Source organism: Dipodomys spectabilis, unplaced genomic scaffold, assembly GCF_019054845.1.
Source record: "Dipodomys spectabilis isolate Male_0828 unplaced genomic scaffold, ASM1905484v1 ptg000365l, whole genome shotgun sequence".
NCBI lineage: Eukaryota > Metazoa > Chordata > Mammalia > Rodentia > Heteromyidae > Dipodomys > Dipodomys spectabilis.
In genome coordinates, this window is record NW_024871042.1 from 4,075,447 (window position 1) to 4,090,671 (window position 15,225).

At 45.1% G+C, this 15,225-nt stretch overlaps 1 protein-coding gene across 1 annotated transcript; it reads left to right on the top strand.

The window, feature by feature from the left end:
- Window positions 1-612: 612 nt before the first annotated feature.
- Window positions 613-11,792, top strand: Znf133 (zinc finger protein 133). The gene is made up of 6 exons (XM_042666558.1): window positions 613-693; window positions 1,795-1,941; window positions 4,017-4,143; window positions 6,741-6,836; window positions 9,766-10,554; window positions 10,972-11,792. Exons 3-6 carry the CDS (start codon window positions 4,023-4,025, stop codon window positions 11,523-11,525), a joined length of 1,560 nt encoding a protein of 519 aa, XP_042522492.1. The 5' UTR covers window positions 613-693; window positions 1,795-1,941; window positions 4,017-4,022; the 3' UTR covers window positions 11,526-11,792.
- Window positions 11,793-15,225: the final 3,433 nt, after the last annotated feature.

The window sequence follows — 15,225 nt, forward strand, 5'->3', positions numbered from 1 at the left end:
GGTGGTGCCTGGACCGGGGCCGGGGACACAGAATCCAGGTTAACTTTGTCCTGGGTGTGAGGCCTTGGAGAGACCGGTGGGCCTCTCCATGGCCTACACCTAAGACTGAAAAGGTATGTGTGCCCGAAGGGATCGCGGCCACCCTGGCGCCCTTGGGACACAGGGGCAAGTTTCCAACTCCCACGCAGGACCCGAGAAAACGTAGAGTCTAAGTAAGACGTTCACATGGCCCGCCATAAGCCTGGACTGACACCAGACTGAAAGAAGCGCCTAGGAGACGTCATTTCCGCTTGGCGGGGGTGGGGCGAACGTCCATGCAGGAAGCGGAAGTTCTCGCAAGTGTCACTGGGAAGTGTAGTCCTTGAGGGAGTGGCGCTGAACTAGAGGGTCACGGCCGGCTGAGGAGCTTCACCCGGGAGCCTCTACATGGTGTATGACGAGGGGCGGGGGAGCTCAGGTGCCGCGGTGGCCGTTCTCCAGCTGGCCAGAGGCATGTTATCCAGAAACGAGCCCGTCGGAGGCCAATGGGAGCCGCGGGCCGTCGGCGCGAGGCCAATGGCAGCGAGCCGAGGCGCGCCGAGCATCCTGGGAGGTGTGGTTTCTGCGTCCCGCGCGGAACTTTGGGTGGTGTAGTCCCGGCGCCCAGCTGGAGCTGGGGGCCGGAGCGACCCCCCTTGTCCTTCGGTGGCTCTGGTGAGTGATGCTCCCCTGGGGGCCCTTGTGGCAGCCAGACCCCCTCCTGCCCGGGAAGGAAGGCTGCTCTGTGGCCTAAGTCTGTGGACCCTGAGGGCAGCGCTGGAGTGACTGGGCGCGTCCTCTCCCCGAGGTCTGGTTTTGGGGGTGTGGGCGTCCCTCTCCCAGGGAGTGGGGTGAACCTCAGCGGTGAAACCGGGTTGGTAGGTGGCTGTAGCACACCCAGGCCTTCTCTCCTAGGGTTCTTGTGGGTGGGGACAAGTTCAGCCTCTCTGAAATCGCTTTCTTGAGAGACGAAGTCTCTAGTCGCTAGGTTTGTGATGGCTTGAGTAAGGAGCATTGTTGGACTCTTCTATTTACTATGTAGTTGGGGTGAGACTGCACCAGGGGCCCTGGATCACCGGAGTTTTGGTTGCTTGGCAGCCGGTGGTCTTTGGGTCCAACTACATCTTGGCCTTATTGGAGTGGGGAAGGGAGGCAGCAGACTTAGTCAAATGAGTCCAGGTTTCTCAAGAGTGTAGGGTGGTTACATTGACGCAATCTTAGTGCCTGTTTTGTCGGCCATAGGTTAGGGCCTTGAAGAGGAGGTCAAACTGGGTAAGTTTTTCAAAGTAATATTACCACAAAAATCACAGAATTAAAAATTCCATTTGCATGTTTTATTATGGAAAACTTCCAGACAGCCTGAAACAGAACTCTGAAGACTTGTTGCCCAGATTCAACACTTTACCTTATAACTAATTTTGATTCATCTCAAAGTGGACACAGTGGCCATCTTTATAGTCCTTATCTCCACAGTCACAAGTTGGCACTTCATAGTCTTGTCATCTTGGTAAGAGGCTGCTATCAATCTGCCTCACTACTCATCTGTTAAATGATTGTAGCACCTGCTTCATTGAGATGCACAAATAGAAGGAGGTAAAATAGTCTCTGGTATATTCCAAGATTACCTTTCATTACAGCATAGGATCACTTGGTGCTCAGTGACCACAGCATGTCTGTCTGGGTAACCTGAATTGTGGGACTACTCCAGCTCTATAACTAGGAAGCCACCCCAAATTCTTGTTTTTTGTTTGTTTGTTTTCCTCCTTCTTCTGTTAGGTCCATTCCCAGTACTTTTGAGCCACAAGAGGTGTCATGTGATTGGAGCTTGCTGATTTCCAGTGACTTGAAAACCTTATTTGTTCTGTCTCCCATGATCCCTGGATGAGGAAAGGAGGACTCTTTGGGACCTGACCCCAGTTTCAGGTGAGTACCACTTAATTTTGCATTCATGATTGGGTTTCCTTTGCTTTGTTTTAATGTCTTATGTTCTGTAATGTCCCTTTGGGAATCAGTGCCCCAGCTGGTTCCTTCAGGAAAACAGGCTTGTTTCACAAGAAATATTCCAACCAAGTCCCCTTATTCATTACACTTTCATCCTTGCCCCTGCATTTTTTGTTTGGTTGTTTGGTTTTGAGGGGTCTTGAACTCAGGGCCTGGGCACTGTCCTTGAGATTTTTCGCTCAAGGTTATTGTCTACCACTTTGAGCGACAGTGCTACTTCCACCCCTGCATTTCTTTTCTCAGCATTTGTTCAGGTCTTGTCAAGTGCTGTGAAGTTATCATTCAGTTCTGTGTGCACTCACTTAACTTTTCCATGCTAAAGTAGTTTGCCGCAAATCTCAGTTATTTCATCTGCAAATACCTCAGTAGGCATGTCTATATATATATAAATTTTATTTTAATATAGGTCCAAATCCTACCTGTATGACTTTATTGTTAGACCCAATATTAATAATGTTACTATTATTGAATACCTAATCTATATTTAATTTTCTTTAGTTGTTTAAAAAGTAAAATTTTCATTGGGCGCTGGTGGTTCACACCTGTAATCCGAGCTATTCAGGAGGCTGAGATCTAAGGATCACAGTTTGAAGCCAGCCCAAGCAGGAAAATTCGTAAGACTCTTATATCCAATGAACCACCAGAAAACCGTAAGTAACACTGTGGCTCAAAGTGGTAGAGTGCTAGCCTTGAGTGAAGAAGCTCAGGGACAGTGCTCAGGCCCTGAATTCAAGCCCCATAACCAAACACAAAAAGTAAAAATTTCTTCCCAGACAGAATAGCATGGCCAGAAGCAGGAAAGAAGTATCTAAATTCAAAATGATGGTTTTCCCTGCCTCTGGCTTCCTGCTCCTGTTTCTCCTGATCTTACTGATCTGTGACCTGCTATAGCTTCTACTGCATGATACAAGAGCTATCTACTCTTAAGGTTTTAGATATCTGAGGTTCAGCCAAGATCTCTGCCTTTGGCTCTACTCCTTTGTCTCTGCTGTCGACTTCACATTTCTACTTGGATATCTTGCATGTATATCAAGCCTAGTATGTCCAACAGCAAATTCCATTCACCTCTTCCAAACAGACTTCATCCTAGTGAAGTACATATTGTTCTTTGAAAAGGAGGGATTGGAGGTGTGGCTTAGGTGGTAGAACATACACTAGCCAAGTGTTCTTTCCTAATTAGCCTATTTCAAAATCTCAAACTCCACCCTGTTTCTGTTACTACTTTTCTTCTTCCAAGCTTTCTTTTTCTTTTCTTATTTTTTTTGGGGGAGGGGTCATGGGGCCTGAACTCTGGGCCTGGGTGCTGTCCCTCAGCTCTTCAGCTCAAGGCTAGTGCTCTACCACTTGAACTACAGCACCACTTCCAGCTTTTTTTTTTCTTTTTGCTTATGTGGTACTGAGGAATCGAACTCAGGGCCTCAGGCATGCAAGGCAAGCGCTCTACCACTGAGCCACCTTCCCAGCCCAAGTCTGTTATTCTTTATTGTTGCTTAATTTATATATTTTATTTGAACTTCTGCCGGGATTTAAGGTTCTTAAAACTTTGAGACTCTTTTTTTTTTTTTTTTGTATACCAGTTTGAATATATAGGTTCACAAATGCTGCCAACTAATTATAGACTGGTTTAAAGGTCGTGAAACACATGGTATCAGGATGTTGATATTTACTGCCTCCCCCTGGGAAGCATTATAAGCCATGTATAAGGTTGGCTCCTGGGCAAACAGGGATGGTTGGTTTTTGGTTTTTGGTTTTTTGTTTTGGTCAGTCGTGGAGCTTGAACTCTGGGCCTGGGTGCTGTCCCTGAGCTCTTCAGCTCAAGACAAGTGCTCTACCTCTTGGGCCATAGCACCACTTCCGGTTTTCTGGTGGTTAATTGGAGATAAGAGTCTCTAGGCTGGCTTTGAACAGTGATCCTCCTATCTTAGCCTCTTGAGTAACTAGGATTACAAGTGTGAGATCCCAGTGCCTGGCTAACAGGGCTGTTTTTTATATTACAGGCACCTATGGCATTCAGGGATGTAGCTGTGGATTTCTCTGAGGAAGAGTGGAGCCTGCTAAGCCCTGCTCAGAGGACCCTTTACAGAGAAGTGATGCTGGAGAATTATAGCAACTTGGTCTCTCTGGGTAAGATATGGATATAGATATATAAGATATAGATGTACATCTTAGGACTTGCATTTGCACTACAAGAACTTTAGTTTTTGCTGTGCTTGAGACAGCCATCTTGCTTTCTGACTTGGCCTTTGGGAGGACCCCTTTTATTTTGTGTAGGATGATGCCACCTACATAACCCTGTTGTTAATTCTTTTTGGAAATACCCTCACAGACACACCAAAAGGTGTGCTTTACTGATCTCCTTCTCAACTCAGTCAAGGTGGCAAGCTTAACTGTCACAAATCTACGCTTTATCAACTTGACACCAACACAGCTCTTTTAACCTTTAACATTACAACCCCAAAAGGATCATGTACGTCTCATGAATGCATAAATGTTCAGTCCATTTTGAAGAGTCCTTATAGCCTTTATAATTCCAACATTGTTTAAAAGTCCATATCCAAAGCCTTCTGAAATCCAAGACAAACACTTAACTGTGAGCCCTGTAAGATTTTTTTTTTTGTCGTGGGGCTTGAACTATGGGTCTGGGCACTGTCCTTCAGCTCTTCAGCTCAAGGTGAGCACTCTACCACCTGAGCCATAGTGCCACTTCTGGCTTTTTCTGCTTATGTGGTGCTGAGGAATCGAACCCAGGGCCTCATGCATGCAAGGCAAGCACTCTAACACTGAGTCATCTTCCCAGCCCCACCCTGTAAGATTTTTAAAGCAGGTTTATTACTCCTAGAACACAGTGGCAAAGAATAAACGTTTTTGATTCCTAAAGAGGAATGGAGGTACAGAAGGGGTAGGAACAAAGCAAGAACAAATCCCAGAAAGGAAAACATTAAATCCTATAGAACCATCTCCTACATTTATTGCATATGGTGTCATGATGTGTGAGTGCCAACAGGCTTGGGCAGCCACACACCTATGGTCTTGTCATTTACAACCCGCATGACCTCTCTCTTGGGCTGACAGTGCTGTCTGTCTGAAGTTTTCTTGAGCAGATGTTCCATATTCTTAGCATCTCAAACTTCCTGCAGGTTTCCACTGTGACTTCAGCTTTACCCTCTCCGCTTTACATATTGCCCTTACCAGGGGCTACCTGCCATACACTGACCTAGCCTCTCGGGCCTTTGAAATCTGGGTGGAAGCCTCCATGACTCCAGAACTCTTTCATTCTGTGTGCCTGCACAATCATCGCCACATGCCAAAGCCAGAGTCTGCTGCCAAAACAGTAACTTGATCCACTTGGCCTATGAGCTGAAGTACCTCTGACTTTCTGGACTGTTGAATCTGAGGAAACACTTCCCTAGGCAACTCTGCAACTAGGGCACCCAGCAGCACTTTTCTCCAGAGAAAGTGTTTGCAGTTAGTGAACACTTTCACACCCTTGATCTTGTGATGGGTGGGGTCTCATTGATTTTTGAGATGTTGTGGCATCTTCCCTGTTAACCCAATGCAAAGTACTTGGCTTTTTAGTGACTCTAATCTCTTTAATACCCCAACTTTCCTTGTCCACAACTTTAAACATGCTTCTTTTCTTTGCCTAAGCTATTTTTTTTTCTCTCTACTATTTGCTCCTAGTTCTCACTATAAGCCTGGCTAAAAGCAGACAGCAGTAGACATTCCACAGCCTGAATGCTGGGTTGCCTTGTCGTTTCGTCATTCAATTTAATTAGTCCACCACCTTTAAACACAGCCTCTACCGTTTCAGGGAATGGACAAAATGTAGAAAAGTTCTTTGTCAGAATATGACACAAATTGCCTGTAGTCCAATTCCCAGTATAGTTCTTGTTCCCTCTGAAACCTAATGAGTCCGGTCTTTTGGTCTTCATTTATATTGGCATTCTGAAATCCTGCCAGAATTGCCCATTAAGGTCTGCTTTTAGCATTCTAGGTCTTCTTCTCTAAGCTGTCTTCAAATTTCCACATTCCTCTTGGAAACCAGTCCCTCTATGTCTTTAGAACTACATCATCAGGTAGCTACAGCAGTGACACCATTTCTCTGGTATAAATGCTCTGTGTTAGACTTTATTGCTGTGATGAATAAGCAAAACAGCTTAGAGGAAGGAAGCATTTATTTTGGCTCATGGTTTCCGAAGTTCCACTCCATTGTGGCTGGAAGAGAATGCAGAGCATCATGTCGTGACCAGGGAACAGGGTGCCGATGAGCAGGCCTGCACGTGCTACTGGCTTTCTCCTTTATTCCCTTTTATTCTATTCAGGCCTTTAACTTCTGGGATGGCGCTATCCATATTCAAGGCAGGTTTTTCAACACCCCATTTAGTTAACTCTCTGGAAACACCCTCACAAACATACACTGAACTATGCTTCACAAATCTCTTAGGTACTCCTTCACCCAATCAAGTTGATAGAGCTATGCTTCACAAATCTCTTAGGTACTCCTTCACCCAATCAAGTTGATAAATCACAACCATCAGAGAAGCGTACATCCACCCATCATGGAGTAGAAACCATGTGTTCCCATCCAAATTTACCTTCTGTACTATTTCAGGTCATTGTACTATCCTTTGAAGTTTCTCAACCAGTTTGGGTTCTGAAATCTTCAGTTGGCACCAGACCTGATAATCTACCACCATCTTACTTTCTTTTCCTACGAGCAGGAATTCCATTTTCAAAACCAAAACTCATCACTCAGCTGGAGCAAGGCAAAGAGACGTGGAAAGAGGAGAGAAAATGTCTACCAGCTCCCTGTCCAAGTGAGTGGGCAAATGTGGCATATAGATGTCAGCAGCCTAGAGGGTTGGGAGAGAGGATACATTGACCAGGGGCTGGGGAGGGAACCTGTCCACTTGATCTTACTTTACCTTAATAAAATGATCAGATACTAAATGGATGTATGAAGTGAAAAATGTGAAAACAGTGTATGCTTTTTGTATTCAGTAGTCCTCCTTGTTTAGTATAAATAAAGCCTGCTACTTTTTGGATAGCCACAAAATTAGTGTACATATTAGAGACCTGGATTCACCTAAGGATGGGTAAGGGTATTTCTTATATCAAAGTCAGCTTGCCAGCTTTTCAGGACACAGAAGTTCTTTCTGCTGGCAAAGGACCTACTTGCCCTGTATCTGTTACCTCCTATGGAGGAGAATATAGAAGGAGATAGTAGTAATTGTTTTCTTTATCCTTTTGAATAGGAAAAACAGCTAACAGAATTTAGCGTTACCTACTGTAGTCTCAGGGTGATTACTGGCCAGAAATAAATACAAAATCAGCTTCAAACAACCTATATTTTACAAAATGAACTTAGTGAGAACTCTGTGAAACAGGATTCAGTCTGGAGTGACTGGGTGGGAGAGATGGGTATCAGGCAAGACCAGTGGCTCCTGAGACTCGTGCTAGCTTAACGCAAAGACCGCTAAAGCTGCTGAAAGGAAGGAGTCGGGCTTAGATATTTGATAGGCATTGAAACAGGGAGGGGTAACTTTTTTTTTTTTAGTAGTTTACTGGCAGAAAGGAGGCAGGAATATATGTTTTTGATGATACTAGGGTTTGAACTTAGGGCCTCAGAATTGCTAGGCAGGTGCTCTACTGCTGAACCACACCTCCAGCCTCACCCACCCCTCAACTGATTTTTTTAAGATAAGATCTTGCTTTTTGCCCAGACCTGCAAGTGGACCACTGTCCTCCTATTTTAGGCTTTTCACAGCTTCTTTCTTCCCTTGAAATGGAGTCTCATAAACTCCTGGCCTGGAACTTTGTGATCTTCCTGATCTTGTTTCCTGAGAAACTACAGTTATATATGTGAGCCATGGTGCCTGGATTAAAAAGCAGGAATTTTTAAGTATTATGAAAGAGTGATTATACTAACTATAATTATTAGCTAATTATTACTGTGCTAACTAGGTAATTCAGTTATAATTGAAAAGCTTTATATATATGATGAAATAGTTCTGGCATGTAAATATGTCTACGGTTCTGATGCCTGATTATTCATTGGCAAGAAAAGTTTAGGCAGATATGGTAACATCTATACTAGTTTCTCAAAATGCCTGGTCTTTGATTCCTGTGAGCTGACTAGAACCAGTGGTGATGAAACAATATATTCAATGATAACATTTCTTTCTTTCTTTTTTTTTTTTTGGTCCAGTCGTGGGACCTGAACTCTGGGCCTGGGCGCTGTCCCTCAGCTCTTCAGCTCAAGGCTAGCACTCTACCACTTGAGCCACAGCGCCACTTCCGGCTTTTTTCTTTTTACTTGTGTGGTGCTGAGGAATCAAACCCAGGGCCTCATGCGTGCAAGGCAAGCGCTCTACCACTGAGCCACCTTCCCAGCCCAATGATAACATTTCTTATACTAGCAGTATAAGGTGGAATTTTTTTCTTTTCTTTTTTCTGTTTTCCTTTCAGGTTCTAGGGATCAAACCTAGGGCTTTATGAATGATAGGGAAGTGTTTTACTACTGAGCAATATCCTAAGCCTGAAAATTATCTTTTCTTTCTTTGTTTTTGGCCAGCTCTGGGCCTTGACCTCAGGGCCTGGGCACTGTCCCTGAGCCTCTTCTGCTCAAGGCTAGTACTCTACCACTTGAGCCACAGTGTCATTTCTGGCTTTTTCTGCTTATGTGGTACTAAGGAATTGAACCCAGGGCTTCATGCATGCCAGGCAAGTACTCTGCCATTAAGCCACATTCCCAGCCTGAAATTTTTCTTTTACACTGATTTCTGGGGGGAATTTTCATCTATACTAAATATGGCAGTTAACAAGGGCTTAGAGATAGCAAGGGGTACAAGGTGGGAGCACCTTTCACTCTTATGCAGCTTCTCACACTGGGCTGCTCCATCCAGTTCAAATGATTGTTCTCTCAATCTACCCCTTTGTCCTCATAAGGAAATTAGACCCCATGGTTAGCTAGCTCTTGGTCAAAGTAAAAACCAAACCAAATTAAAAAAAAATACTTGTAGACATAGTTCCTATCAGTGTGTGGTTCTTAGGCAATTTTAGTATAGTTGGCTTTAAATTTTTTGTTTTTTGTTTTTTTTTTTTTGGTCCGGTCGTGGGGCCTGAACTCTGGGCCTGGGCGCTGTTCCTCAGCTCTTCAGCTCAAGGCTAGTGCTCTACCACTTGAACCCAGCGCCACTTCCGGCTTTTTTCTTTTTGCTTATGTGGTGCTGAGGAATCAAACCCAGGGCCTCAGGCATGCAAGGCAAGTGCTCTACCACTGAGCCACCTTCCCAGCCCCGGCTTTAAATTTTTTGTAACCTTACTTAAGTTACCTGGATTGTAATAGGAGATGTAAGATAAAGTGATGGAAAGCAGGTCATGTAAAGAAGTGTTGGAAGCCATATGTTGGTGGCTCATGCCTCTACTCCTAGCTACTCAGGAGGCTGAGATCTGAGAATCCAGCACAGGCAGGAAAGCCCATGAGACTCTTAACTCCAATTAACCACCTGAAAACTGGAAGTCAGGCTATGGCTGAAAGTGGTACAGTGCTAGCCTTGAGCAAAAAAGCTCAGGACAGTGCCCAGGCCCTGAATTCATGTCTCAAAACTGACCCCCAAAAATTAAAAAATTAAAAAGATGAAGAAGCACCAGGTAGCCCTCTCAAATCCCACCATCAGATCAGGCACAGTTGTGGAGCTGCCCTACCAAGGCCTCCTGTGTTGACTCAGACCTTTCTCTCTGCAGCAGAACCAAAACCAGAAGTCTACCCCGATTCTTTCTGCCCTCCCGATTTTCCCAAGTGTAAGTTCCCCTTGCAACATATGCTACGTAATCATCCCCCCTGGATCTTCACATGCCTGTGCACAGAAAGTCAAGTTGAGCCAGGAGATCCACGCTCAAGGGTCTGGGAGAAGCAGCAGCAATCCTCTGATAGAATCTCCTGGAGAGATAAAGGTTTATCTCCTGGAGAGATAAAGCCCGAGAAAGGAGGCACCAAGCCTTCATTTGGCCAAACAGAGAAAAGCACTTTGGGAGCCTTCTCCAGACTGCCCCAGAGACAGGCAGTCAGCTCTCGGAATGGCATCCGAGTGGTGGAGAAGGAAGCCAGCCCAGCTCACACACAGAACCCCGAGGAAACAGACAGATTGCTGAAGAGGATAGAAGTCTTAGGATTTGGAACAGTCAACTGTGGAGAGTGCGGCCTGGGCTTCAGCAAGATGGCAAACCTGCTGAGCCATCAGAGGATCCACTCCGGAGAGAAGCCTTATGTGTGTGGGGTGTGTGAGAAAGGCTTCAGTCTGAAGAAAAGCCTGGCCAGACACCAGAAGGCACACACCGAGGAGAAGCCTATGGTGTGCAGGGAGTGTGGTCGAGGTTTTAACCGCAAGTCAACCCTCATTATTCACCAGAGGACACACTCGGGGGAGAAGCCTTACTCGTGCACTGAGTGCGGGCGAGGCTTCAGTCAGAAGTCCAACCTCATCATACACCAGAGGACACACTCTGGGGAGAAGCCGTATGTGTGCCGGGAGTGTGGGAAATGCTTTAGCCAGAAGTCAGCTGTGGTTAGACACCAAAGGACACACTTAGAGGAGAAGACCATTGTGTGCAGTGACTGTGGTCTCGGCTTCAGTGACAGGTCAAACCTTATCTCCCACCAGAGGACACACTCCGGAGAGAAGCCTTACGCCTGCAAGGAGTGTGGGCGGTGCTTCCGGCAGAGGACCACCCTCGTCAACCACCAGAGGACCCACTCAAAGGAGAAGCCTTACGTGTGTGGCATCTGTGGGCACAGCTTTAGCCAGAATTCAACCCTCATCTCTCACAGGAGGACCCACACCGGAGAGAAGCCATATGTGTGTGGGGTCTGCGGGAGAGGGTTTAGTCTCAAGTCACACCTCAACAGACACCAGAACATTCACTCCGGGGAGAAGCCAATTGTGTGCAAAGATTGTGGTCGTGGCTTCAGCCAACAATCAAATCTCATCAGACACCAGAGGACACACTCTGGGGAAAAGCCCATGGTGTGTGAGGTGTGCGGGCGAGGCTTCAGCCAGAAGTCAAACCTTATTGCACATCAGAGGACACACTCAGGGGAAAAGCCATATGTGTGCCGGGAGTGTGGGCGAGGCTTCAGCCACCAGGCAGGGCTGATCAGGCACAAGAGGAAACACTTACGGGAGAAGCCGTACGTGTGCACACAGTGTGGCCTGGGCTTCAGCAACAAGTCAGCTTTAATCACACACAAGCGGGGATGCTCAGAAGAGAAGCCTTGCACATGCAGAGACAGTGGCCCAGGCTTTTTCCACAAGTCCCACCTCACCTTCCCGCAGAGGGCACACAACGGGGAGAAGCCCTACATGTGCAAGGCCTGTGGGCAGAGCTTTCAGTGGAAGTCTCACTTCAGCAGACACAGGAAGATGAAGGGTATCCACCACAAGCAACTGCAGCCTGACTTGGAGGCCTACTTGGAGCAATCGTCTGACCCCTTGTATTCTCTTTAAAAAAAAAAAAAAGATGAGAGGACTGTCAAAAGTTTTTACACTTCCATAAAATAGAAAAATACATTCCATAAGGGATGATATAAGATACTTAGTTTGTTCCCTACTAAATCTTTTCCATGTTTCATGGCTTTTTGTTCTAATAAACTTTGCTTCTGTACAAATATGAGTTTGTTCTTTGGTTTGAGGCTAGAGTTTTTATTTTCTACGATCTGTTTTTGTTCCTTGTATTATGTTCTTTGAAAATATTGAACTTAGCCAGGTGCTGGTGGCTCACACCTGTAATCCTAGCTACTCAGGAGGCTGTCTGAAGATTGCGGTTTGAAGCCAGCCTGAGCAAGAAAGTCCATGAGACTTTTTGTTGTTGGTGGTGGTGGTGGTCATGCGGCTTGACTCTGGATCTGGGCGCTGTCCCTCAGATCTCCAGTTCAAGGCTCGTGCTCTACCACTTAAGCCACAGTGCCACTTCTGGTTTTCTGGTGGTTAATTGGAGAGAAGAGTCTAATGGCTTTTCCTGCCCTGGCTGTCTTTGAACCGTGGTCCCCAGATCTCAGCTTCTTGAGTAGCTAAGATTACAGGCAGGAGCCACGAGCATCTGGCTCATGAGACTCTTATCTCCAGATAACTACTAAGTAGAGCTGTGGCTCAAAGTGGCAGAGCACTAGCCTTAAGCAGAACAGTTCAAGGACTGTGCTCAAGCACTGTTCAAGTCCCATGACCCTCTCCCCCCCAAAAAATATCTGAACTCTTAGTTTATAGGACAGAATAGTAATTACCCAAGATTGTCTCCAGTTCTGAGTGTCTTACTGTTTTGTTTTATAACTTTCATTTTTAAGAAAATAGCATTCTTCCCATTGCTGTAAATAGCATAAAACTCAACCATTTAGGAGCTGGAAATCATTATATTAAATGAACTAAACTAGTTCCACAAAGACAAATGTTACACATTTTCTTTAATATGTGGAATCTGGAGGGAAACAAAATAACTAAGGCCATGAAAGTAGAGTGTACCAGGGAAGGAGAAAAGAAAAGGGGAGTAAGGAGGGGAGAAAGAAAAAAAAGTAATAGATGATGTGAATATTATCAGAGTAGTAATATATATATATATGTGTGTGTGTGTGTATATATATATATATGTATATATATATATATACATATATATATATATATGCATGGAAAATTTGTAGTTGGTCAGGGAACAGCAGAAACTTGACTGAGCCATTTGGGGTGGAGGTGGGGGACAGGAGTGAGTTGCTAGGACTGCAAGAATGCGGGGGGGAGCCAGGCCAGATGCTGGTGGCTCACACCTGTAATCCTACCTACTCAGAAGGCTGAGATCTAAGGATTGTTGTTCAAAGCCAGCCCAGGCTGGAAAGTCTATAAGATACTTATCTCCAGTTAACCACCAGGAAACCAGAAGTGGTGCTGTGGCTTAAAGTTAGCCTTGAGCAAAAGAGCTCTGGGACAATGCCCAGGTCCCAAGTGGACAAAAACAAAAACAGAAAGAAAGAAAGGAAAAATAATGTGGGCTACAGTCAGCTAGGCATGCTTACCTGGGTTGGAAACATGGCTCAGAGGTAAAGGAACTACCTAGGAAGCAGAAGATCCTTCATTTAAAGCCCAGGACCACCAAAAAATAAAAATAAAAAACAAAAAGGCAAAGACTTGCTTTTGAAGGTACCATGCTGAGATTCCTGATGCTGGGGCGCTAGTCACTAGTTAGGGACCCCTCTGTGCCCAGATTATAGCTAGAGGATATTCTACTGCCCCCAAGAGAATTGTGTTTCATACTACAATGTTTATGGTACGTATCCCAGTTTTATGGAACTTGAAATGCAGGATCCTCTAGGTCTTCCCACAGAAAGCAGGCTTCTATGACAGTAATGTATGGCTGTTCTAGAAACCCAACCACTGAGATTGCTGTTTTAAGCAAGAATCGATTGCTATTGTTTCACGTGGCTTAACGGATCTGTTTACACAAAGTGTATTTTAAAAATACTTTCTAAGCTGGGTGCCAGTGGCTTACTCCTGTCATTATAGCTACTCAGGAAACAGATCTGAGAATTATGGTTTGAAGCCAGCCCAGACAGGAAAATCTGTGAGACTCTTATCTCCAATAAGTTATCAAAAAAGCAAGCTGGAAGTAGCACTGTGGCTCAAAGTGATAGAGTGCTAGCCTTGAGTGAAAAAGCCCAGGGACAGAGCCCAGGACCCCTGAATTCAAGCCCCATAACCAAAAAAAAAAAAAAGTTTTCTACCCAATATCCCCATGCCATTTTCTTGTCATTTCACTAGAACAGCTTTGAGAGAAGAAACACCATATCAGAATGATGGTCTAACTTACTCCAGGCACTTTTTTTTTTTTTTTTTTTGAGGGGGGCGGTCATTATAAGATAGGATTCCTCTTTCCCTGGGTGGGGATATAACTCAGAGGTAGTGTTTGCTGAGCATGATTGAGGTTCTGGGTTCTATCCCAGCACCACTGAAAAATGATTGCCTTTCTCCATTTATTATTCCTCATATCATCCGTAAGTCCTCGAGAAAACTATTTAAAGCTTAATATGGCACACTACATTATTTACAAATGATAAAAGCAAGGAAATACACAACAGCGCTAGTGGCTGTCTTCCCAGAACTAAAACTGTGCCAACCACTATGAACTCCAATACTCGTTTCACACACAAGAAATCAGATGACCAAAAGAACTATTTTGGGAACATCTAATTAATACTTCATGGGTTTTTTTAAATTTTATATTTATAGCAAATCTGATACATATCTTGCTCCATTTAATTTATTTTTATTTTTTTTGCTGGTCGTGGGGCCTGAACTCTGGGCCTAGGCGCTGTCCCTCAGCTCTTCAGCTCAAGGCTAGCACTCTACCACTGGAGCCACAGCTCTACTTCCGGCTTTTTCTGCTTATGTGGTGCTGAGGAATTGAACCCAGGGCCTCATGCATGCAAGGCAAGCTCTCAACCACTGAGCCACCTTCCCAGCCCCATCTTGCTCCATTTAAATGGCTACCAGCTAAACCAACCTCAGATTTATCCTCCCAAATCAGACACTGGTGACTTCTGGAAACCAGGGAATAAATACGAGTTTGATGAGTTAAGGAATGATGACTTTGATTCCTCCTAGACCCGCTTTATTTTCCTTCTTTCTAGCTTGTGACCAGGTCTGTGTGATCAGAGCTAGGCAAAACTGTATGTTGTACACAACTAGAGGTTCTGAGTAGAGGGAGCTACAAGTCCTATGTTGGGCTGAGTGTAGTAGGGGAGTCCTGAAGCTCAGGAAAGACAAAGAACCTGGGTGAAGCACCTGCAGGCCTGCTGAGGAACTTGTTTCCCCCCCCCCCCCAACAAATGGAAGGAAAAGGATATTAAAAAGGTCATGTTCATGATCATGTTTTATAGACCCAAAGGCCTGGAGATGCGAAGAACAGGAATGGGAGGGTCCTGAGGGGTGGTGATTTGTTAAACCTGCAAGTCCCTATCCTTGGCTAAGCCAGTGGCTTCAGAAAGAAAAAGAGGAGACAATTTAGGAGATGAAACTTGCAGGGCTTTGTGGCTGGATGTAAATGGGAGCAAGAAGGAAGTATTATACTGCATCTTGAGGAGAAGTCTTGGGCATGTTGCTACTGAGACAGAAAACAAGGGACTCAATGTGAGGACTCACTCTGGTGACACAGCAGAGCAGGGTGTGT

What these genes read in the sequence shown, in the direction of transcription:
- Znf133 (XM_042666558.1), top strand. Translation starts at nt 4,023, where the DNA reads ATGGCATTCAGGGATGTAGCTGTGGATTTCTCTGAGGAAGAGTGGAGC. An exon ending in TAGCAACTTGGTCTCTCTGG is followed by an intron (nt 4,144 to 6,740) that starts GTAAGATATGGA and finishes TCCTACGAGCAG; the next exon opens with GAATTCCATTTTCAAAACCA. An exon ending in TCTACCAGCTCCCTGTCCAA is followed by an intron (nt 6,837 to 9,765) that starts GTGAGTGGGCAA and finishes TTCTCTCTGCAG; the next exon opens with CAGAACCAAAACCAGAAGTC.